The 24,263-nt window shown below is 39.0% G+C and overlaps 3 protein-coding genes across 3 annotated transcripts in view; 2 read left to right on the top strand and 1 right to left on the bottom strand.

The window, feature by feature from the left end:
* Nucleotides 1-8,398, bottom strand: part of sntb1 (syntrophin, basic 1) — a 49,995-nt gene extending 41,597 nt beyond the window's left edge. Inside the window, exon 1 of the mRNA XM_067602068.1 lies at nt 7,653-8,398. Coding sequence (XP_067458169.1) covers nt 7,653-8,187 — 535 coding nt within the window. The 5' untranslated portion in view covers nt 8,188-8,398. The remainder of the gene's footprint in view (nt 1-7,652) is intronic.
* Nucleotides 8,399-14,212: 5,814 nt separating this feature from the next.
* On the top strand, nt 14,213-17,911 carry LOC137191726 (E3 ubiquitin-protein ligase TRIM39-like). Its single transcript, XM_067602069.1, has 2 exons — nt 14,213-14,341; nt 14,818-17,911. Exon 2 carries the CDS (start codon nt 14,825-14,827, stop codon nt 16,682-16,684), a length of 1,860 nt encoding a protein of 619 aa, XP_067458170.1. The 5' UTR covers nt 14,213-14,341; nt 14,818-14,824; the 3' UTR covers nt 16,685-17,911.
* Nucleotides 17,912-20,784: 2,873 nt separating this feature from the next.
* LOC137191727 (zinc-binding protein A33-like) lies at nt 20,785-23,954 on the top strand. The gene is made up of 2 exons (XM_067602070.1): nt 20,785-20,900; nt 21,377-23,954. Exon 2 carries the CDS (start codon nt 21,384-21,386, stop codon nt 22,686-22,688), a length of 1,305 nt encoding a protein of 434 aa, XP_067458171.1. The 5' UTR covers nt 20,785-20,900; nt 21,377-21,383; the 3' UTR covers nt 22,689-23,954.
* The last annotated feature ends 309 nt before the right edge of the window (nt 23,955-24,263 follow it).

Here is a 24,263-nt window from a genome sequence, read left to right on the forward strand (position 1 = left end):
ACTCCAATGTTGGTGTCTTTAGCCACTACATGCTCCACTTCACCTCAGTTTGTCAGTAACTTTGTTTGCATTACAAAATTATAGTCTTTTCATTTACAAATAATAAAAATGCTAATTATGTAAAAGTTTTCTAGTACTAGTTCTACAACACCATGTATTACTAAAACAACCTCTACTACTCTGAGGCCAGTGAAAATTAGTTTAGCCTCTTAGCTGTAAGTGAACCTTGGGAAGCCTTTGTTCTACCTACAGTTTGTTTGATGAACGATAACACTTTCCGTTAGTGTGATACATAAATGTTCTCAATAAATAATCTGACAGTGGAATTCCCCAAGCATTTTTTTTGCATATTTACAAATTCTTCATTCTATTTTTTACATCTGCTGATAAACCTGTCATTGACAACTTTCTCCTTACCTCAGATATTTCAAAGAAATTAATGTCTTTATTTTAACAGAAGTTACAGGCTCTTGTCCAGAACAACATTGATAAAATAATTAGTACATGGGAGGGAGACACTGGAGTTGGACTAGACAGGAAGGAACTGATACTGGAAGAATAAGAAGGGAACACTGCCATTTTCCATATGGAAATTAAAATACAAGCAGGACTGTTTTTGCTTGGACATTATTCTGAGGGCTTGGACTTCATTTCTGGACAGTACACTTTGATAAAAAAAAGCTTCTTCTGTGAGCAAGACAGTGCATTTTGCTCTGGTGGATAAAAGCTAAGACCCCAACTGTATTCCAGTGGCACAAAGAAATATATATGGTTCTTACAATGGAATGATTCTTGCTTCTTTAGGGACCATTTTGTAGAGATTACAAATTTGTTTTTGTAGAGATTATTCCCCTACACCACTGCATTTTTGAGGGGCTTGGGATGCTCGAAAACTCACAAAAATTGGCACACATGTCAGAACTGGCGAAAACTGCAAATTTCTGTAGTGAATGGGCTCGGGCGTGGCCAGTGGGCTCCATGGCACCCCCAAATAATGCAATGTTGGGATAAAGTTGCTGTGATTTTCATGAAATTCAGTGGGATCATTGCTCACATCATTCTGGACATAATACATTAAAAAAAATTTTTTTTTGCCTAACAGGAAGTCAGCCATTTTGGACTTTGTGTGTCAATTTTAATTTTACTAACATTTTGAGGCCTTTAGGATGCACAAAAACTCACAAAACCCATGTTCGAACTAGTAAATATTTTGATTTGATATGACAATTGGGCTTGTGTGTGGCATGTTGGCTCTATAACGCCCGGTAATTACTTTTAGCCTTGGACATATTTCACATTGGCTTTCATTAGCTTCACCCAACCGGCCGTTGGCCATTTTGAATTTTGTGCATTTTTCCTGTATTTTATACAAAATTTTTCAAACTCCTCCTAGAGGGTTTATTGGATTCATTTGAAATTTAGTCAGTATAACCCTCAGACTAATGTGACACTAAATTGTGAAGGAATAGTTGATACCTCCAAAGATGATGTCATAGGTCATGTGACAACATGCCATTTTAGGCACTTTACAGGTATCGGACTTTTTGAAACTCCTCCTAGAGGATTCAACAGGTCCACCTTAAATTTAGTCAGTGAAATCTCAAGACCTTCACAATGCCAAATTGAGAAGCTTTGGAGTTTTCGTGGAAAGCTGTTACCATGGCAATGCAGAAAATTTGCATGTTTCACCATGACAGAGGAAGCTGTTGTAACTTGACTTTACATTGTCCAGTCTGCCCCAATTTTCACACGCTGGATAAGAGTCCAAGCCTGAAGACATCTACATGTCCATATTGAGTCATAGTCATAGCGCTGCCTACTGACAACAGTAAGGCAATCTTGTGTGACAAACATCATCCAATTTACATGAAATTTATATTGTGTGGTCTACACATGATACACACATGGATGTCTATTAAGAGCTGGATAGGGCTCCACCTCTCAGCCTTGCAGCCAGTTTTTTCCCAACGGCCACTCACTGCCCAAAAAGCATATTTCCCAAAGGCCACCTTTGTAAAAGTGATGTTTGTAAAATTGTTGACAGGACACCTCAAACTGAAAACAAGTTATGCATTATGACTCTTTCTACTATAAATTTTTGGAGGTTTTATATTTGTAAAATTTCCTCGAGCCAAGAAAAGCAATTTAAAATCCTGTGATGTCATCACAACGTAAAGTTTATGGGCTAAGCAGGAACTAGTGGGTGGGGCCTGTGGGGGAAACATTACTTTGCATATTCAGTGGGCCACACAACATGGAAGCATGGAGCTAGAAATTTTTTTTGGCATTTGCACCAGCCGAGCAATTCTTATTGAACTGAATGGGTGCCATTTTTGGTTCACTATCCAACTCCTATAATACATCCATGGATGTACAGCAACATGACGTATAATTAGTGGGTGTTCTCTAGCGCCACATGGTGGACACAGGAAGTGATATTTAACTCCTTCATGCAACATCCAATATTCATGAAAAATGCATATGCATGTCAGGCGATCCCCACTAAATGTATTGCTGCATCCACTTGTGTAGCACCGCCTACGGGCAACAGGAAGTGAAACCTAAATGACACGTAGTACATCAAATGTATACACAATTTCCAGTATGTTATCTCCAGTGCCACTTACCACGCACAGGAAATAATATTTCGATACCACGGCTGCCGCTCCCTCCAACACAAGATGTGAGGGCCCGTTCATTGCTGCTTGCAGCATTAAATCCACTTATATTTGGAAAAAAAACTATACAATACAACCAATACAAAAACAAATATCATTTAAAATATTACATAATGATATGTAATACTAATCTGATCTCTCCTTGTGTGGGTTAGATATAATCAATTTCTCTTATCTGTCTGTAAAACACTCAGTAACCTAAAGTTAGAAAGTTTTTCACGTTAGACTAGTGATTGTTATTCATAAATACAAGTGAACTAAACCACACAATTCTCCACATGAATTGTTCACATCTTTTTGTTTTTATCTTACCCAATTTCCGTTCATGCTCAGAAGGAAAATTAAGCACCCACATGGTTGGACTGAAATATCAATCATCATTGCATAAAACAACAATGGAAAAATGCATACAATAGGAGGAAAACAAAACCGTGCAACAATAACAGCTGTGGACAATTAAGAGCACTTATCCTTGTGTGACCTCCTCTTGGCCAACGTTGACACCTGTTTCTCTCATTCCTGCCCTATGAAGTTATGACGACTGGCAAGCAAAGGGATTACGTTATTATGTCCTGATGTTGCCACCCAGGGCACCTCACAGGTTGTCTAGATGGGGACTTTTTTATCAGGAGTGGAGGGAGACTGATGGCACAGTCAGATCGAAATTCACTTCTCATTCATGTCTATGTGTAACAGGGTGAGACATATTTGCTTCCAGTTGCGAATTGACCTGCCTCTTTCGCTTTGAGCAGAATTCAATCTGAATGAACTTTGATTTGTGAAACTGTGAGGCTTGCCAATGTGCAGCCAGTTTGGTGGGGGGGGGGGGGGGGGGTCTTGACCTGTCATTCAGAAAATATACTTATATGGCAAAATAAAATGATACAAAAAAAGAAGGGCTGTTGTTTGGCTGCATGGAATGCAGGTGTAACTGGAGCTTGAGGCAGGACCTGCACACCAGAATCCCTCAGCGATGTTTCTGATGTTTAAGTGTTCTGTACTTTTGAAACAAACTGGTTTGTACGAGATATTGTCTGACCACATCTAAATGCAAAAGTGTTTATACCCAAACACACTCAAACACGAGGTGAAAAGCTGCTGTCATGGCCTCCTCCTAGGCCAAAGCCACATTGCACTGCCTCCCAATCTCTCTACAAGAACTCTTTTACACTATTTTATATGTCTTTTTGAATTGAACCGTAAAAATGGGAGAAACAGTGCGGATTGTCAGACAGTCTTTCCTCAGAGGCATTCATGGTGTTGCACTCAGTTGTACACACAAAACGTCAAACAAGAAGTTGTGTGTAGAACAAAAAAAAAAACAATCTTGAGAGAAGTTCAAATCCTGCCTGCACATACCTTGGAACACAGAATAGGCCTTTTTCTTTTTCAGAAGACATATACTGTAGGAAGAATGTGCACAATAACAGGGTACCAAAACTGAAGAGACTAAATAAAGTTAAGCCATCATTAATTCTATTATTTACACCTGTGCTTTTCCTACTGTGACATGTCAAAATATCTTTTGTGAATGCAACACACAGCAAACTGTCTAAGCGTGGCCTTTTTATAACCTACAGTACTGTACGCTGTGAATTAAAGGTGACCTGATTAGGTAGTGTTCCAGCTGGACCTCGTTAGCTCACTAACAATCTTTCATGTGAACGTCTCACCGCAGTAAAACCAGTCCTTCACTGGACCTCCATAATGGCACCGGCTGTGGTTGCTAGGAGCTTTGTGACACAGCTGCAGAGCCTTGATTGATCCCCATAGGGAAAATTCACTTTTGGCCTGTCAGACTGCATGCTGAGCCATAGAACAGAGCCAGCAGAGTCATAGTCTTGCTTGGGGGACACTTAAACAAAGCAGCTGCTCTCTGACATGGGGACTTGAACCCTGGTCCTCTTTTTGGAGAGCGGTTTTAAGCACCGGATCGATCTGCTACCCCCTTACAGCCTGCATCAGGTGGGAGAGAACGGCTGTTGTCTATTTTAGCTCAATTTGTCTACCATCTTCCTAATGAGTTTCCAAGATGGCTAGTAAAATACACAGAAACATGCACGTACACAGCACACTCACTTGCACACACACAAATACACAAAAATACAGTGCCCTGTACACATACGCAGGCATGCAGACGCACAGTCCTCTCCCATGAGACGTGTACTATCTCTCCTAACAGTCGAATCAGATGTTTCCTCCTGATCTCTTTCCTTGTATGCCACAGCTTCTCTCACATCTTAGAAGATGGTTTACAGTAAGGAATAAGTGGAATAAAGGGAATATCACTGCTCACATTTTTTTAAATTCGGAATGAAACATTACATGCTTGATAACATATTAAGTGTCTCTCATGGCCCCTAGAGATCCATGCAACCCATTGAAAACACACTTTGTACTATTCCTCCATGTTTCACTGCTTTCCTAAATGCAAATGATCCCTGTGAGAGTGCAACTGGGGTGAACTTCTGCCTCTCCGTTACCCTGAAGTTACAGTAACCCTCGCTGTCATCTTTATATCAGCTTAGCCTCCCTCGTTGGCTGTCCTTCTGTTTCAGTCTTTTTCTATCTCTCTCCCTCTCAGCATTTCCCTATTAAATTCACATTTCAGCTCCACCCCCCTCCTGGTTTTTCTCTGCTCCCTTCCCTCTTTCCTTTTTTTTTCTTATCTCTGTAAGTTTTCAGCTGGGACCTGTTTTTCCCTCTGCAGTGTAGCCCCTTTGTACCCGTGGGAAGGATCATCACCATGTTTGCATGCATGTGTATGTATCTCTGAGAGAGAGACACTTTGTTCTTACTGTTTTGGGTCCAAGAGTCCTCACAGGAACAGGAATTAAAAACTCAGAAGTGGACACTTGTGTGAAACGTTTTCCGGTGTGTGAGTGTGTGTGTGTGTGTGTGTGTGTGTGTGTGTGTGTGTGTGTGTGTGTGTGTGTGTTAAAGGGGAAAAATTCAGTCTTCAGAGTATAGTCTGCCAGCCATCAGCCTAATTTTCATCTTCACTTTTGCCAAAAAACAACAGTGTGAGTGAATAAAAGTAAGTGCGCGTGCCTTCACTTAAGTGCATGTGTGAGACGCTTGAGGAAATGAAGACCTGGATTTGTTTGAGTGGCCTTGCTTAGAGAAGAAAGGGGGGGAAAGGGAGGCCTTATGAGTTTGATCTTGCATGTTTCTCCCATGGAACCTCCATGATTGCATAATAACTGTTTTCCTTAGAAATCTGAAGCGTTCTTTTGTGCAAAAAGCAGCCAGTCAGTCACTTGTTTTCCAATATTGCATAAACCAAGCTTGTCCTGATGGTAAAGCTGCATTGCATACACCTAATAAGTACAGTGTCTTCCCCTCTCCTGCTCAGAATTAAATAAAATTGCAGAAATGCCAGAAAAAAAAGTTTCACTTCTCTTCAATTTGGTACCGTGGGAGAGATTGTACGTCAACAATGAATTGTGACTTTGTAAATGAATAAGAAAACACATTTGATGAGATATGACTAATACTGGCTGGTGCAAAACAAATATCATCTTTTCTTTCTTGGCTTTAGTTGTTAACCAGTTCCTCCTTTCTCTAATGGAAAATAAATCACAACCCCTACAGCTAGGGATGGGAAGATATATGATTTAAAACACTCATGATAAGTTGACTGTGGTGAACTTCCATAATGGGGATAATCATGAATATCCTCATGTGAGTGACTTGAAAAAGCTGTATATTACCTTTTATTTACCTTTGATTGTTTTTTTCACTAAAAAGGATGTTCACTAAAAAAAAAAGGATGTGTGTCCTTTCTGTGACACAATAAAAATATTTGTTTCTTAACAAAATGTAAGGTGAAGTGATTCCAGTATGTTTTAGTGCCATTTAAGAGTTTTAAGCATATTTTGATGATTATCAGGATAATATCTTGAATCGCAATTGTTTTGGCCAGGATAATCATGACATGAGATTTTCATATCATCCAATGCCTTTTTACAGCAGGGGTTATTACTCCCAGGCTTCAGCACTCAGAGCCCTGCTGCTTTTCATTCTGCTCGTCTAATCAGGGAGTGATTTATACCGTGGACACTAAATGAATGCAATCAACTGGCAGGTACAATAGAGAACCTGCAGTACTTTGTATCCAGTGGTCCAGGATTGAGGACCACTGACCGTGGATATTCTTAATCTCCAACAGCCAACAGCAGTGAATGCAATAGGCAGCCATTTGAGGTGAGAAATCAGTTGATGGAAACCTGAAAACTCTCAACTAGGGCTGCAACCAACGATTATTTTCATTATCGATTAATCTATTGATTATTTTCTCGATTAATCGAATAGTTGATTGGTCTACAAAATGCCAGAAAATTGTGAAACATGTCAATCATGTTCCCCAGAGCCCAAGATGACATCTTGAAATGTTCTGTCCTGACCAACAGTCCACAACCCAAAGATATTCAGTCTATGACTAAAGAAACCAAAAAATATTTTCATTTGAGAAGAGAAGAAAATTTGGACATTTATTTCTTAAAAAATGACTCCAAACAATTTATCGATTATCAAAATAGTTGGTGATTAATTGATTGCAGCTCTACTCTCAACCCTACAATAGATGTTTCCTTCACTGAAAGACGAGGTTCCCATAGCAAGGTCAAGAGTTCCCTTGAGGGTTACATTACGTTTGGGGCTGAAATACACCAACATTTCTGAAATATTTTCCAAACACAGACTGACCTTGACTTTCCTGAGATCTGACACTCATCTCTTGTCTCTCTAGGTATGCTGTACAAACCCTCACTACAAGACATCCATAAAAGCAAAAGCACACGTGGAATCCCTAAAACAACATCTTATCTTGTGGGAGTTCATTAAATGATTTGGGACATGTATGTACATGGAAAAAGTCTGGGAGTCCCTGACCCATCACCTCTCCTCGATCCGCCTCTGAATCTGACCGCTTCAGTCATCCTGTCTCACACACGGTCTGCCCAGCCTGCTTACCTTCCAGAGTCACCTCTTTCCCGGCCCGTTTCAGCGCCTGCACAGCTTCGTCATGGGTCGCGTCCCGCAGGTTCATGCCGTTCACTGACAGGATGGCGTCCCCGACATACAGAGCCTGAGTCTGGTCCGCTGCGAGCCCCTTGAATATCTTACTGATGAGGATGGGCATTTTATTCTCCTTCCCACCTTTGATGCTGATCCCGAGTCCCCCGACCTCCTGCTTGGCCACCTTGACGCACCGCTTTCTGTTGGCGATCGCCTCGGGCACTCGCTCCGGTAGGTCCGTGAACGCGGTGCGCACAGTTTGGGGGCCGTTGTTGGAGTTGGTGTTATTGTTGTCGAGGTAAGATCCGTTGGTAACGCCGTTAGAGTTGACATTGTCGTTAACGCAGCTCTCCTCGCAGCTTAACGTGAGCGCTTCCTCGTTCAAGTTGACCAAAACTTTGTGCCACCGCTCCCGCACCAAAACCTCCAGAAATCCACTTTTTTGCACTCCGGAGGCACCAGAAACTCCAGTCGCAATTACCACCGCCATCTTTGGAGCATTTCTTTAAAATGACATGTGATTTTGTGCCCAGCACGCTCTCACACATTAACTTCCACTCTGTCTCCCTCACACTCAGGCTGGACTTTGCCCCTCTCAAGTTTTCTGCGGGACTTGTCAAGCGTCCCCTCCAACCAGCCTGAGCCCTTTCGGCACAGGCTGCCCACCGCTCCGCCTGCCAGAGATCCTATCTGATGGGTGGAGTTTGCTCCCCCCGCCGTCAGGCGATCCCATCTCCAGATCCTGCATGCACAAACTGTGTTCATCATTTCCCCACAACATTTGAGACGTGACAACTGACTTAGAGGTAAATAATAAGCATAATCACGTTCATAAAAATCTAATATTTTATTAACTTCATGTGCACTATATTGATAAAATTTACATACATAGCATATTTTAATATTCATTATGTTGAATCATAGGATATATGATTAATGGGTTTTGACTACATAGGATGAAGAGAGCATCTGTTCACTGATGGTAAAGATTTTTGAGAATTACACCTATTTTGTAATAGCCCTATGTTTGAAAAAAAAAAATTAGACTTGTCGGAAAAATTTGACTTGATCTGAAGTCTACAGTCTTCAAATGTCCGGTGAGTCCCACTCCGCCGTACTTGACCGCGTTCACGTTGGAGTAGTGAGATCGGTCACGCGCGTACAGGAATGCGCCTGTGCCGGTTTTGATGTTTCAAAAGAGAGAAAGAGAGGGCGTTTTGTTAGGAAGCTCTGACATGGAAAGACCCCCCTGCGAGGCTTTGCTCTCCGTCTTTATTGTTATTCCAAAGGACATCCTCGTGCCCTGTTGACCTTATTGGCTCGTGAGAGTTCAAATAAGTGAAATGAAGGTGCAGTCAGTGATGACTGGAGCCGCTTGATGCCACCGGTGGTCCTTCACAGGGATGAGGACAGGGAGGCTGAGAGAAGACGCAGACAGATGATACGGGCAAACTACAGTCAGCCAACAGGACATGATGACATTAGGAAAAAACTAATAAGCAGCTGTGGCTTCAGTGAAGGCCCAGAAGTTTCTCCACCACTAATATTCCTCAACACTACTGAACAGGATTTTGGATCGAAGGACACCTAGATCTATAAATATGCATTTTCCTGTACTTTGGGTAACAGCTTTCTCACTGAAGCATGACATCCTGTTTAATAAACGGCTGAGGGAAACCTTGCTTCACAGTGATCTATGAGCAATGTAGTTATGACACCTGCTGGTCACATTTTAAACTGTTTGTCTGTCCTGGCATTACATGAAAACCAGTAAAGCCCCTCTGGAACCAAAAGATACACATTGGATCCTTTGCATCAAGTGCAATCAGTATAATGAACAAAGTGCATAAAAATATCTCCATGATGGGAGATTTAAATTACATAAATTGAATCAACTTTTGCGTGTATGTATGTATAGTTGATGGCTTGTGATGTATGTGTGTGCGTGTGTGTGTGTGTGTGTGTTAAAAGGGAAAAATTCAGTCTTCAGAGTATAGTCTGCCAGCCATCAGCCTAATTTTCATCTTCACTTTTGCCAAAAAACAACAGTGTGAGTGAATAAAAGTAAGTATTTCTTTATTTTATGTGCATTATGTTCATTCTTTTAGTTTGTTACTCATCATATCAGTGGCACAAAGACACATTTCCTGCCCCGGTGCAATAAAATTTATTCTATTCTAGAAATACAGCAGTAGCTAAATTTATATCCTGAGGCCACTACATGTTGACTGACAAAAATATTACCATATATATTTACTTCCCAAATCCTATAGAATAATCCATAATTTAAATGTAAAATATATATTTTTGATAAGGATGTTTATTTATATGAACATTTTCACAAAAAAAGATAATCGAGATACATATTTGTGTATTTGAGCTACACCTTCATGCTAAATATTGAGATTACAGTGCAGATCTATGACTTGACCACAGGCCTTTAAAGAATAGGTTCCCAATTTTTTAAGTCTGTCCTTAAACAACAGTCAGGTGCCCAAATGAACGTTGAAACATGTTTTGCTTACTGTAATCATTCCCCCCGTTCATACTGACTACTAGAGGATCCCCTCCAAATGTGCTTACAGTGTAAATGATGGAGGACAAAATCCATAGTCCTTGTTTTGAGTAAAAATATACTTAAAAGTTTATCTGAAGATAATATGAGTTGGTCAAATAAAGTAGATATCTTCCACAGTTAAAGTATTTTTTTTTTTTTAGCAAAAGTTACCTCTTTGCATCTTCACAAACTGTTTTCCTGTTCAGCTGTGGTAGAAGACTAGTAAAAAAGAGGGAATTCTGCATAAAAAGACAATGAATTTGAAAGATATATTGATATATATTGATATTGACTTGATTTGACTAATTTGGACAAATAAACAAATAAACTTTTAAATACATTTTTGCATAGAACAAGTGCTGTTGATTTTGTTCCCCATCATTTACATTATAAGAGCATTATATGTTCTAAAAGACAGTATGAACAGGAGGAATGATTACAGCAAGAAAAACATGTGTTAATATTAATTTGGGCACCTGACGGTTGTTTTAGGCCAGATTTTAAAAATTATGAACCTATCCTTTAAGCAAAGCAAAAAATTAACTTTTGTATTTTCTCTTAATTTGAGCAACAGTTTCTGTGCTCTAACAATTGCATAATGAGTTTATCATTATTCGTTTATTATCATGAATTTAAATGAGTTGAAAACAATAGTTGTTCTAGATTTTAATTCTTATTAAAGGATGTATGCAAATATATGGGAAATAAGAGCATTATATAAAATCATAATCAAAATCATAATTAAATATATGTATATGTCATTGTATTTTCCATGATTAATCAAACTGTATAATAATGCACAGGCATGCTTCTGCCTTACTACTGAACTGCACCAAAGAGGGGATTAGCTCATTTATTTTGAGAAAGAGACCAGAAATTCTAAGAATATTTTGGTTTAATGAGGTGTAGGAGCTACAATTGATTTTTACTTTTATATGGAAATTAGCTATCAGATGGAATTCTTTGTTGTGATAATGACCTTCACAACAAACAAACAAACAGAGAATGCAATCTTATTAAAGGTATTTAAAGGTTGTTAATGAACCTTTTTTTAATCCTCATTCGTTGAGTACACACTTCTTCTATGCAGCAGGGAGCAGCTGCAGAGAGACACATGCTTATACTCAAACAAACCCTCATACAATGAGTTTGTATTGCAGGTCTTGGAAGAGAGTGAACCGTCATGCTGAAGAGCACTTCAGTGATGGTGTTGCAAGCTTTCTGCTTGAAGGGTTTTGTTTTCTGTTGAATTATGATAAATGTTATGACCCTTCTGCTTTAAGAAAAACAGACTGCAGATTCTTTGCGTGCTTCTTTTAGCTCTACTTGTTCCTTTCCATTCTTTATCAATGCTTGCTCTGTGCCTTCACATTGTTACTGAAGCATACTCTTCACATTATGTTTCACTGGCATGAGCGTCAGTGTCGTTATTGGTCCAACCGTGTTCGTTTTCACAGATGAGACTATAGAGAAAAATTCTTCTCCCGTAAACTGCATCCCACATTATTAGTTCTTTTAGTATTTAACATTAAAGCCATGAGGTAGCATTAGAGAGACTGCATTTACAGGTGAATAAACGATTGAGGATATTTTTGTAGAAAAACAATTATGTGTTGATCAGCAGTTGAAGTATCAGGAAGTCAGTCATTGATGTTTGTAGCTTCTCTTTCATGTTTAAATGAAAAAAAAGAGAATAGTTGTGATTTTATCTGCACCTGATGGTGTGGAACAGACGAACCCGCACAAACATACTGTATATCAACAATGTTTACAAGAGACAGCACATCGGAAATCATATCAGCAGGTCAGTACAAAACAATACTATGAGTGGGCTGTTTGTGAACTGAAAATAACACATTTAAATGAGATTTAGTTAGCACAGGTAGGAGGTCACACTCAATAACAACTGAACGACTGCCGCAGGACAATTACCAAGATTTCTACAGGTAAGAAAAGCTTGTGAAGCAGATACAGTTGATGTTATCTGAAGAAATACTGGAGGTGATAAAACTTCAAATAAAAATGGTGTTGCCATGTTGTTCAGATAAACCAGAACAAGTATACTAGACTGCAGACACCCTTGAATCTACATGTTTAACAGAGAATAACTAAAGCTTTGCAAACTTTTATTCTGTTTTTTTTTAACTTTGACTTTATCTAATTAATGACTGATATGCAAATCTTTCCTTAGAGCAAAACTATAGGCCTCAGTTTGCATTAGTCCATATAGCTGTGGCATTTAATGATTTTAATTTTCCTATTTGGGCCTTGTCCTTGTGTCTAACTATCCTTTCCTGTCTTCTCTCCCTCACCACCTCACTCAGATACACAACTCAGAGACTGGCAGATAAAAGCGTGGTTTGATGGTTCAAAGCAGGATTTGTTAACCTGTGGACAGTCAAGACAGGCCAAAAAGGAAAAGGGGAAAGGTATGCAGACAGGTAAATGTTTAAAAAGCAGGGAAATATCATGAAAGGGAAACAGGAACAGACACACTGGACCACTAAGACTGACTGTACAATATCTGGAAGGGAACAAGGGGCAGGTATGTTTGCTGGGGGATTTATCAGTAGATTGGGAAGGCAGTCAGGTGGCGTTGAATGAAACACTGGGGATTACTGCAGGACACAGAGGGTATAACAGGCAGAAATGAGACAGTTGATGGCTGGCAGACTCACAACAGGACAAGTACGTAAAATATCTTGGCATACAGGTCCATAAAATGCAATATTGCTTGAGCAGTTTTTCAAAAATATGCCATAACCTTTATTTATGCAAAGTAAAAAGGTATTGTGTATTCAAGGTTAGTATAATTAAAGGCATTAACATATGACAACACACAATGTTACTAGTTAAAAAAATGACATGAGATACTACACTTCTTTATCCCTCATATTCAAAAGAATGATTAAAATACCGTTTTTTGGATGATTGACTTTTGGTGAGTGTCACAACAAGAAGCCAAACAAACCAGGCAGGACTTCTGGACTTCAAGCTTGACGTCACTACAGATGTCACGTTGAACCTGGTATGAAACTGGTCTGGCAGCGTCTCAGTTATGGCTGCTGCTGCTGCTGGAATCCACAGACTTCCTGAAGTCGAAGAAGACTTTCCATTTCTGAGATCAAGTTTTTAACACAGACAACCAGTCTCTTTGCAAGACTTTTAACACACTGGATAGCGGCACTGGTCACAGCTGTCCCAACAGGCGATCTGACACAGATCTACAGATATAATCCAAGAGTATATATTCTTTATTTTAATCAGGTTTCATGATTGGAATTAATACAACACTTTATAACATTATTGTGCATTAAATGATTACAGGAGTGGCATGGTATCCATTAGTAGAAAAAATACAAGCAAATTGCAGACACATTTTAGTGTATTGGTGGTGAAAATGTATTTGACATACAATACACAACTTCAGCTTCATATTTTTCATTAGGCAATAACACTCATTCATCAGGTGAAATGTGACATTATCAATTTCTAACTGGTTTAAGGCATAACCTCTGAAGTTCAACATCGAAATTCAAGCGACCATAATTACAAATATAAACTTGTGGTGTTGAACGTGCAGATGGAAGACAAAATATTTGTGGAGTGAATCATCTCATTCCAGTGAACAAAACATGGAAATGCCTCTTGTTTCAACTTAACCCTTTTAAGAGTGAAGACTTAACAAATACTGTAGCATCAGCTTATTTTAGGAGCCTGATTTCCTTTGAATGTCTGAGGCAGGCCCAGCTGTTCCTTGTGGTTTGAGTCGGTGCCGTTTTAGTTTAATGGACCTGTATTTGCACTGTGACACACAAAACTTCCCAAAAGAAGTAGTCAGTGGAGGATTGTCAATTACTTAATTTATTATAAGGAATTATGCTCACAATCACATTGTATTTCATGTCATATTTGTTTAACATGGCTCAAAGGGGTTAATGTCATGTGGAAAGAGTAGATGGGAGGAGTCACACCGTTGCATCATTTACAGGGAAATGAAACTTAACATTGTTGCTCTGTACAAACCTGAGTAACTGGTAAACACAGTTCAGAGAGGCAGCACAGCAGAGAATCTGCATACAAGAAGGTGAAGTTCAACTCTGTTTATATACCTGATAATATTCTGATATTGTAGAATATTCATAGATATTACGTGTAATCTAATTGTTCATGTCATTTTCCATGCACCTAAATACAGATACAGGACAGGCTGCTGTCAATTATGTTTACTTGATGAATATTGTAAACTTTTATTACACATTCTTATGAAACTTCATTAGGGAGCATCACAAGAGTCATATCAGTCACTTTATGATCATTTTGCCACCAGACAGGATCAATATAACATCTGCTATATGAACAATAGTTCAGATTTCTTTGTCAGTCATGATTGTTTGTTGTGTAAAATGGCTCACTCTAGGTTAGGTCTTGATCTATTTTTTATTTCAATATAATTGAATTGATTTCCCTTTTTTACTGTGTTTTGAAATTGTAAGTTCTAATGATTTTCTTTGCCTTATTCAGAGCCAGTTTAAAGACCTCTCCTCTTCTCTTCTCCTTCAGATAAGATATGGCCACAGCCAGCAGTTTCCTGTCTGAAGATCAGTTCCTGTGCTCCATCTGTCTGGAGGTTTTCACAGAGCCTGTTTCTGTTCCATGTGGACACAACTTCTGCAAGGCCTGTATCAGCAGGCACTGGAAGGACAAAGAGTGGTGTCAATGTCCACTGTGCAACGAGAAGTTCAACAAGGGGATCAAACTTTGTGTTAACACAGGATTCAGGGAGGTTGTGGAGAATTTCAAGAAACATCGTATCATAGCTAAAAATAATCCCCCAGTCAAAGCAGGAGAGGTGCCATGTGACTGTTGCCGTGGCGTCAAGTGCAAAGCTTCAAAGACCTGTTTGGTCTGTTTGACCTCTTATTGTGAGATACACCTTGAACCTCATCAGAGAGATGCGGCCTTAATGAGACACAAATTGACTGATCCTGTGAAGAAGCTGAAGGACAAAATATGCAAGAAACATAATAGGATTTTAGAGCTCTTCTGCAGGGATGACCTGACCCATGTTTGTGCCCTTTGTACAGAACATAGGGCACACGATACAGTCCCTTTAGACGAAGAGTATGAGGAGGAGAAGGTTCAGATGGAGAGGGAAAAGATGGAAGTAGAGGAGATGATACAAGAGCGACAAAAGAAGGTTCAGGAGCTGAAGGATGCAGTGCAGACCAAGAGGAGGGACAAAGATGAAGCAATAGCAAATAGTGTTCAGACTTTAAATGTTTTAGTAGCCTCCATTCACAGACACCTGTCTAAGTTTTGTCAGGTGATTGAAGAGAAGCAAAGAGCAGTAGAGAGACAGGGTGACATGTTGGTCACAGAGCTGGAGAAGGAAATCACTGAGCTCCAGCGGAGAAGCACAAGGCTGGAGGGCATCTCACACATTGAAGATCACCTCCAGTTCATCAAGAGCTTCCAGTCCTTCACCTCCTCCTCTTCACACACCAAGAACTGGTCTGACATCAGTATCAACAGTCAGCACTATGTGGAGGCAGTGAGAAGAGCTCTGGTACAGCTAGAGGAGACACTCAGCAAAGAGATGACACAAGTTGGACAAGATTTAAGGGGAAGCTTTGATAACATCCTTGCTGACGAAACTGAAACAGTGAATAAACCAGCCCAGACAGTCACAGATCTAGAGTCCCTGCCCGAAGGCATCAAGTTGGACACAATTCGGCGGCAGTATACAGTGGACGTGACATTTGATCCGCACACTGCAAGCGACCTGCTCGTAATTTCTGAGGATTTTAAACAAGTGCAACCTCCTCACATTTGCTGGAGTGACAGTGACGGCCCATTTAAATTCAACAGATATGCCTACGTCCTGGGAAAAAAGGGCTTTTCTGAAGGGAGATTCTACTATGAAGTTCAGGCTGAATTGAAGACTGGCTGGGATTTAGGAGTAGTCAGAGGGTCGATGCGTGGGAAGAAGATATTCACACCTAACTCCAGGAATGGAATCTGGATCATAAGGTTGAGGAATAACACCAACTTCAGGGCTCTACATAACACCCCTATCAACCTCTCCTTGAAAAGAAAACCTAACAGAGTCGGGGTGTTTGTAGATTATGAGAAGGGATTGGTGTCCTTCTATGATGCAGACACTGAGACTCTGATCTACTCTTTTACTGACTGCAGATTCAATGAGAAAATCTTTCCATTCTTTAGCCCCGGTCCCCCTGAGGATGGTATAAACTGTGCCCCTCTGGTCCTCTCACCTGCTGAAAACTGGGAACAGAAGGTACAAAAGACATCTCAGAAGACAAAGGATATTCCGCCACAATCTTCGGATTCCTTATTATACATTATTATTATTGGCATTATCCTTGTTATTAGTAATGTCATCACATCCATACAAGAACAGAGTTGAATAGATTCTGATGAAATCTGAAATCTGAATCTAGTCAAATCTGATCATGATAAGCCTAGCTCATGGATATTTTGAGAAACTGGGCCATGCATACATCTTAGTAAGCTCAGTTTGATAATAAGAAAATAATCACCGTCTCCCTTTGTAATGTATTTTTGATATTTGTTGGAGATGAAGTGGCATGTTTAAGTTTTATCTGTATATATGTACTTTTGTAATAACACCAATCATTTTCATTTAACAAAAGCCTTTTAAACTCATAAAATCTATTAATAATATCTTGCACATGTATGAAATCTAACACAGAGGTTGGTACCTACATCCATATTTTCTGGAAATGTCCAAAGATTGAGAACTTTTGGAAAGAAGTGAAGGACAAAATAATCCACCTATTCACTGTATATTGGCAGCAGATGTGGACAGTACTGAAAGGAGACATAATGCTAAACTGACTAGGATATTGTTGTATATAGCAAGGAAAGTGATTTTTAAACACTGAATCTGTAAGGACAGTCCCACATTAGAGGGCTGGTACGGGGAAATATTTAAAATACTGTCTCTGGAAAGACTAACATTTGCCCTGCATGACAATATGCTTGGATTTATTAAGATCTGGCAACCTGTGGTAGACGTGATAGATCCTCCTGGACTCAGCTTCATTCTGGCTAACTGAAGGGACGGAGACTGGCTGTGATGTGCATAACATATGTTACCTGAAGGCTAGTGTGCCTGGTTTGTGTATTCGCGTGTATGCATGTGTATTTGTAGGCTATATATATATATATATATATATATATATATATATATACACACACATGCATGCATACATACATACACACATACACACACACACACACACACATATATACGTATGTATGTATGTATGTATGTATGTATGTATGTATGTATGTATGTATGTATATATGTATATATACATATATGTATATATATATGTATATATATACATGTATAATATGTTGTAAACCAGCTTAAAACTGGTACAGTGGTGGATGTACTTGCAGAGGAAGGAGGTATAAAACCAGCATCTCCTTCCATTCACAAACTCATCTGTCACTTAATCACACAAAATGGCAGAGTTTCATCAACAATATTAATGTTTTGGAAATTGTATTTAGACTTTTGTATGTTTGTTTTGTTACTTGGGCTTGAATTTCAAGTGTTTGATATACAGAATTAATGCACATAAAGTTGCCCTTCTTTATCAAATATGATGCTGGTGTCATTTCTGAAATGAATCAAACACTCTACACATTTAGAGTATGAACAGTTTATAATGCTTAAAAAGTGTTGAGAGTTATATATTTAAGTCAATTCAATTCTATTCAATTTTATTTATATAGCACCAAATCATAACAAAAGTTATCTCAGGGCACTTTTCACACTGAGCAGGTCTAGAGCAGGTCTCTTTAATTTACAGAGACCCAACTTTCCACCATGAGCAAGCACTTGGGGACAGCAGCAAGGAAAAACTCCCCTTTAATGAGAAGAAACCTCAAGCAGAACTGGGCTTTAGGTGGGCGGCCATCTGCTTTGACCAGGTGGGTTGAGAGAGAAAGAAGGAGGGAGGGGGAGAGAGGGGGGAGAGGGACACAGAGAAGCATAATAACAACAATAATAACAATAACAACCATGATAATAATACAGATATGACTAGTAATGAAGATAGTGACAGAGGCTTTATTCAAATACACCACTAGAGGGAGCAATCTACTAAATTTCTCACAAGAACAGTTGACTTCACTCCCTATTAGATTCACTTAGACATAAAACATGATACATGACATGGACATTACAAGATTTCTCCTATGAATGGAAATTTCTTATATTACATATTTTTTTACATTACTTTTTTTTTCAAGTGAAGCAATTTCCACCATTTTTTTTTTTCCAGTCTAACACTTATGACCGTCAGATTCCTGACTGTAGGAAAGAGCAGAGTAATTAAAAAACTAGACAGATGGCAAACACAGCCGGGCTGTGAGGTCTGACATTTTTCAACAACCAAACTGTTGAGCAGCACGGACTGAAAACTGAAGTAGAGTGGATCCATATCTCACTGGAATGATGTGTGTTGTCTTTGTCAGTTCAATCAGGAGAGACAACAATATTTACTGAGGTTACCTACAGAGAAGAATTTAGTCACTAAGACCCCATGAACATGATACATCTTCTCTGAGACCCATGGCCATGACGATGTGAGAGGTCTCGATGCTACAGGTGGTGGAGTAAAGCCAGCAGATAGAAGATGGAACCTCTCATTTGAATCTCCAGGAGCATCCTGGAGGTGGTGATGTGGTGGGTTGCACTATTGTAATAGCTGTAATTCCCAATAGGAAGAAAAGTGAGAGGGAGGACATCTTCTTTTCCCCAAAGCTTCATTAAATGGACTGCAGTCAGACAGCATTCATACTAGACAAATCTCTCAATGTGATGATAATTTGAAAACCTATTTTAATGTTCATTTGGGCACCTGACTATTGTTTTAAGAAAGACTTGAAAAGTTGTGAACCCGTCCTTTAAGTGTAAATAGTGAACTCGAAATGTTCCTGAAATAAGGTGCCAACATATTTTATGATTTTATGCATGTGGAGAAACGTAACATATGATAAACTCAACAGTATATGTTGTGTTGTTTGTGTAACCTGCTAGTATGAATGTAAGTTTTAAAGATAGAAATATATTTCACATTTGACAATGTTACGTGTCCATGCACCTTGGTGAGGCCGTAACAAACATAATCATTAAGAAGTCATTCAGTTTCAAAAGACATTTTCTAAACTATTGAGTTGTGGTGGTTTAAAACTTGCTTAATTTTGTCACATTTTACAAAACAGTATTTCCAAACACATTTCACATTTCCACTCATGAGGTGAGACTCAAGTCATGAAAGAAAACATGACCTACAAACACTTCAGACATGATATTTCTGTCTACAACAGTGGTGACTGGTGACTCAAAAAATTGGGGAGGACAGGAGGAAAACTTATACTATATCATTGTCCCCCACCTGATGAAATCGGAGGCGTGGGGAGAAATTTTATATGCCAATAAAACAATTTGCTTTCATAAACAAAAACCTCTGAGTCATGAAAAGGCTGCCTCTTTAAAGATATTTAGCATATACACATTTTTTCTAAACAAGGAAGTGCTCATTTTAACCATGTAGTGGTTCAGAATGTGTGATTTTACCGACAAAGTTAAATTCAGATTTATAGTATTGTTCTATTGTGACAACAGATTTATGTTCTCATCAGAAACAGACAACATATCACATGATTTACATGTTTCCTATGTATTTTCTTAGTATACAGAAATATATAAAGTACCACAAAGTTTATAATCTGATACAGGTACAGATCAGTGCTGAACACTAGAAAGAGTGAGCACTAGAAACATTCACAGATCTAAAAGTGTAGGTTCACATCAGAAAGTATTAATGCATGTATCAAATATAAGACTTACACACTTCTCTATATGCACGACATACAAAATATAGTCTAAAAAGCTGACATGTTAACACTTCTTATTGTAGTTACTTTAAGCTTATTACTCAATATACAGATCAGCATAAAAAAAAAACTGAAGAAATTGTCACAAGCAAGCAGCCAAACCTCCTGCACACTCATTCACTAATCACACAACATCAACAGGTGACTGAACAACCACTCAATTAAAAACTGGACCGAACGTGCAGATGGAAGACAAAACATTTGTGGAGTGAATCATCTTATTCCAGTGAACAAAACATGGAAATGCCTCTTGTTTCAACTTAACCCTTTTAAGAGCGAAGACTTAACAAATACTGTAGCATCAGCTAATTTTAGGAGCCTGATTTCCTTTGAATGTCTGAGGCAGGCCCAGCTGTTCCTTGTGGTTTGAGTCGGTGCTGTTATAGTTTAGTGAACCAGTATTTGCACTGAGGCACACAAAACTTCCCAAAGGAAGGAGTCAGTTAAGGGTTGTTAACTATCTTTATTATTAGGAATTATGCTCACAATCACATTGTATTTCATGTCATATTTGTTTAACATGGCTCAAAGGGGTTAATGTCATGCGGAAAGAGTAGATGGGAGGAGTCACACCATTGCATCGTTTACAGGGAAATGAAACTTAACATTGTTGCTCTGTACAAACCTGAGTAACTGGTAAACACAGTTCAGAGAGGCAGCACAGCAGATAATCTGCATACAAGAAGGTGAAGTTCAACTCTGTTTATATACCTGATAATATTCTGATATTGTAGAATATTCATAGATATTACACGTAATCTAATTGTTCATGTCATTTTCCATGCACCTAAATACAGATACAGGACAGGCTGCTGTCAATTATGTTTACTTGATGAATATTGTAAACTTTTATTACACATTCTTATGAAACTTCATTAGGGAGCATCACAAGAGTCATATCAGTCACTTTATGATCATTTTGCCACCAGAGAATATCAATATAACATCTGTTATATGAACAATAGTTCAGATTTCTTTTTCAGTCATGATTGTTTGTTGTGTAAAATGGCTCACTCTAGGTTAGGTCTTGATCTATTTTTTATTTCAATATAATTGAATTGATTTCCCTTTTTTATTGTGTTTTGAAATTGTAAGTTCTAATGATTTTCTTTGCCTTATTCAGAGCCATTTGAAAGACCTCTCCTCTTCTCTTCTCCTTCAGATAAGATATGGCCACAGCCAGCAGTTTCCTGTCTGAAGATCAGTTCCTGTGCTCCATCTGTCTGGAGGTTTTCACAGAGCCCGTTTCTGTTCCATGTGGACACAACTTCTGCAAGGCCTGTATCAGCAGGCACTGGAAGGACAAAGAGTGGTGTCAATGTCCACTTTGCAATGAGAAGTTCAACAAGGGGCTCAAACTTTGCGTTAACACAGAATTTAGGGAAGTTGTGGAGAATTTCAAGAAACATCGTGTGACAGCTAAAAATGATTACCCAGTCAAAGAAGGAGAGGTTCCATGTGACTGTTGCCTTGGCAACAAGTTCAAAGCCTCAAAGACCTGTTTGGTCTGTTTGACCTCTTATTGTGAGACACACCTAGAGCCTCATCAGAGAGTTGCGGCCTTAATGAGACACAAATTGACTGATCCTGTGAAGAAGCTGGAGGACAAAATATGCAAGAAGCATAACAGGATTTTAGAGCTCTTCTGCAGGGATGACCTGACCCATGTTTGTGCCCTTTGTACAGAACATAGGGCACACGATACAGTCCCTTTAGAGGAAGAGTATGAAGAGAAGAAGGCTCAGGAGGAAAAGGAAAAGTCAGAAGTACAGTACATAAAACTGAAGCGACACAAGAAGGCTAAGAAGAAGAAAGTAGCAGCGCAGACCAAAAGGAAAGACAAGGATGAAGCAATAGCAAACAGTGTTGTGTCTAATCAGTTGCAAGCTCCTAATGAAGGCCCTCACGAAATCAATAGATGTTCCTGTGTCCCTGGAAGTGGACAGGAGAGGGGCCTCTTTGACAGGCGATTCTACATTGAGGTTCAGACCAAGTGGAAAACAGGCTGGCATTTAGGAGTAGTCAGAGAGTCGATGCGTGGAAAGAAGACATTCAAACCTAACTTCAGGAATAGAAACTCGAACATCAGCTTAAGGAATAACACCAACTGCATGGCTCTACATAACATCCCTGTCCACCTCTACTTGATAAGGAATCCTGATAGAGTCTGGTTATTTGTGGATTATGAGAAGGGATTGGTGTCCTTCTATGATGCAGACACCGAAACTCTGATCTACTCTTTTATTGGCTGCAAATTCAGTGACAAAATCATCCTATTCTTTAGCCCCGGTCTTACTGAGCATGGTCTAAACTGTGCCCCTCTGGTCCTCTCACCTGCTGAAAACTGGGAACAGAAGCTACGAAAGATGGCTCAGAAGGCAAAGTATATTTGGGCACAATTTATGGAAGCCTTATTTAGCTTTATTTTTTTTGTCTTTGTCCTTGTCATTGTCGACACATACAAAACAGAGTAGAAATAGATTATGATGAAATCTGAATCTAGTCGAATCTGATCATGTTAAACCCAGCTCATGGATATTTTGGAAAACCGGGCCATGCATACATCTGTGAGTAAGCTCAGTTTGACTAGAATTAATTGCTGTCTCCCTCTTTAATGGCTTTTTGATATTTGTTGGAGATGAAGTATCATGTTTATCTTTCATCTGTATATATATTTTTTGTAAATACACATAATTTTTCATTTAACAAAAGCCTTGTTAACACATAAAATGTATTGGGAATATGTTGTACAACAGCTTAAAAACTGCTACAGTGGTGGATGTACTTGCAGAGGCAGGGACAGATAAAACCAGCATCTCCTTCCAGTCACAAACTCATCTGCCACTTAATCACATATAACAAAATTGAAGTTTCATTAACAATATGAATGTTTTTGAAATTGTATTTAGACTTTTGTATTTTTGTTTTGTTAATTGGGATTGAATACCAGGTGTTTGATATACAGAATTTATGTAAATAAAGTTGCCCTTCTTTATCAAATATGATGTCATTCTGAAATTTCTGAAATGAATCAAACACTCTACACATTTAGAGTATGAACAGTGTATAATGTTTAGCTGGTAAAAAAGTGTTGAGTATTGTGACAGAGGCTTTATTCAAATACACCACTAGAGGGAGCAATCTACTAAATCATAATAACAGTTGTTCTCACTCCCTATTAGATTCAGGTAGAGATATAACATGACAATTTATACAGAGGAAATACTTCATTGCACACTTAGCCACCACATTTGGACTCTTTATTAGGTTTTTGTCAGCAGGAGCGGTCATGTACAAGCCTTAAACTTGTACATTAGGTAAATTAGCTGCTTAGCTCCTCAAAGTCTGACTCTAAACTGATAATAGGCTATAGGGGCTTTAAAATATCTGATATAACTAAATTAACAGGTTCACCATGTTATGAGTTTATGAATATACCAATGCAACAAAACCTTGGTGTATTGTTTAGGCTGTTGGTCACATGGAGGCATTGAGGGATCAGTGAGCTACAAACACTGGACATTACAAGATTGGTCCAATAGAATTTTCTTTTTTTCTTTCATTTCTAATTCATTTCAGTTGCCTTATCTTTTTCAAGTGTAGCAATTTCCACCATTTGAAAAAAGAGAGGTTTTTTCAGTCTAACACTTATGACTGTCCTGTGTGCCTCCTCATGACAGTGGAGATAAGAGAGACTGTAGAAAAAAGGAGAGTAAATAAAAAAGTACACAGACGGCAAACACAGACGTGCTGTGAAGTCTGACATTCTTCAACAACCAAACTGTTGAGCAGCACAGACTGGAGACTGATGTAGAGTGGATCCATCACTCACTGGAATGATATGTGTTGTATTTGTCAGTTCAATCAGGAGAGGTTACCAGGTTACCAGCAGAAAAAGACTTTGGCAATTAGACCCCATCAACTTGATGCATCTTCATTAAACACAGGTTCATGACGATGGGAGAGGTAGAATCCCCCCATTTAGAGGATGCTGGTGGTGTGGTGGAGGAGTAAAGCCCAGCTTCAGTGATGGACTGTGGCCAGAAAGC

This window comes from Thunnus thynnus, chromosome 10 (assembly GCF_963924715.1).
Source record: "Thunnus thynnus chromosome 10, fThuThy2.1, whole genome shotgun sequence".
Taxonomy (NCBI): Eukaryota; Metazoa; Chordata; class Actinopteri; order Scombriformes; family Scombridae; genus Thunnus; species Thunnus thynnus.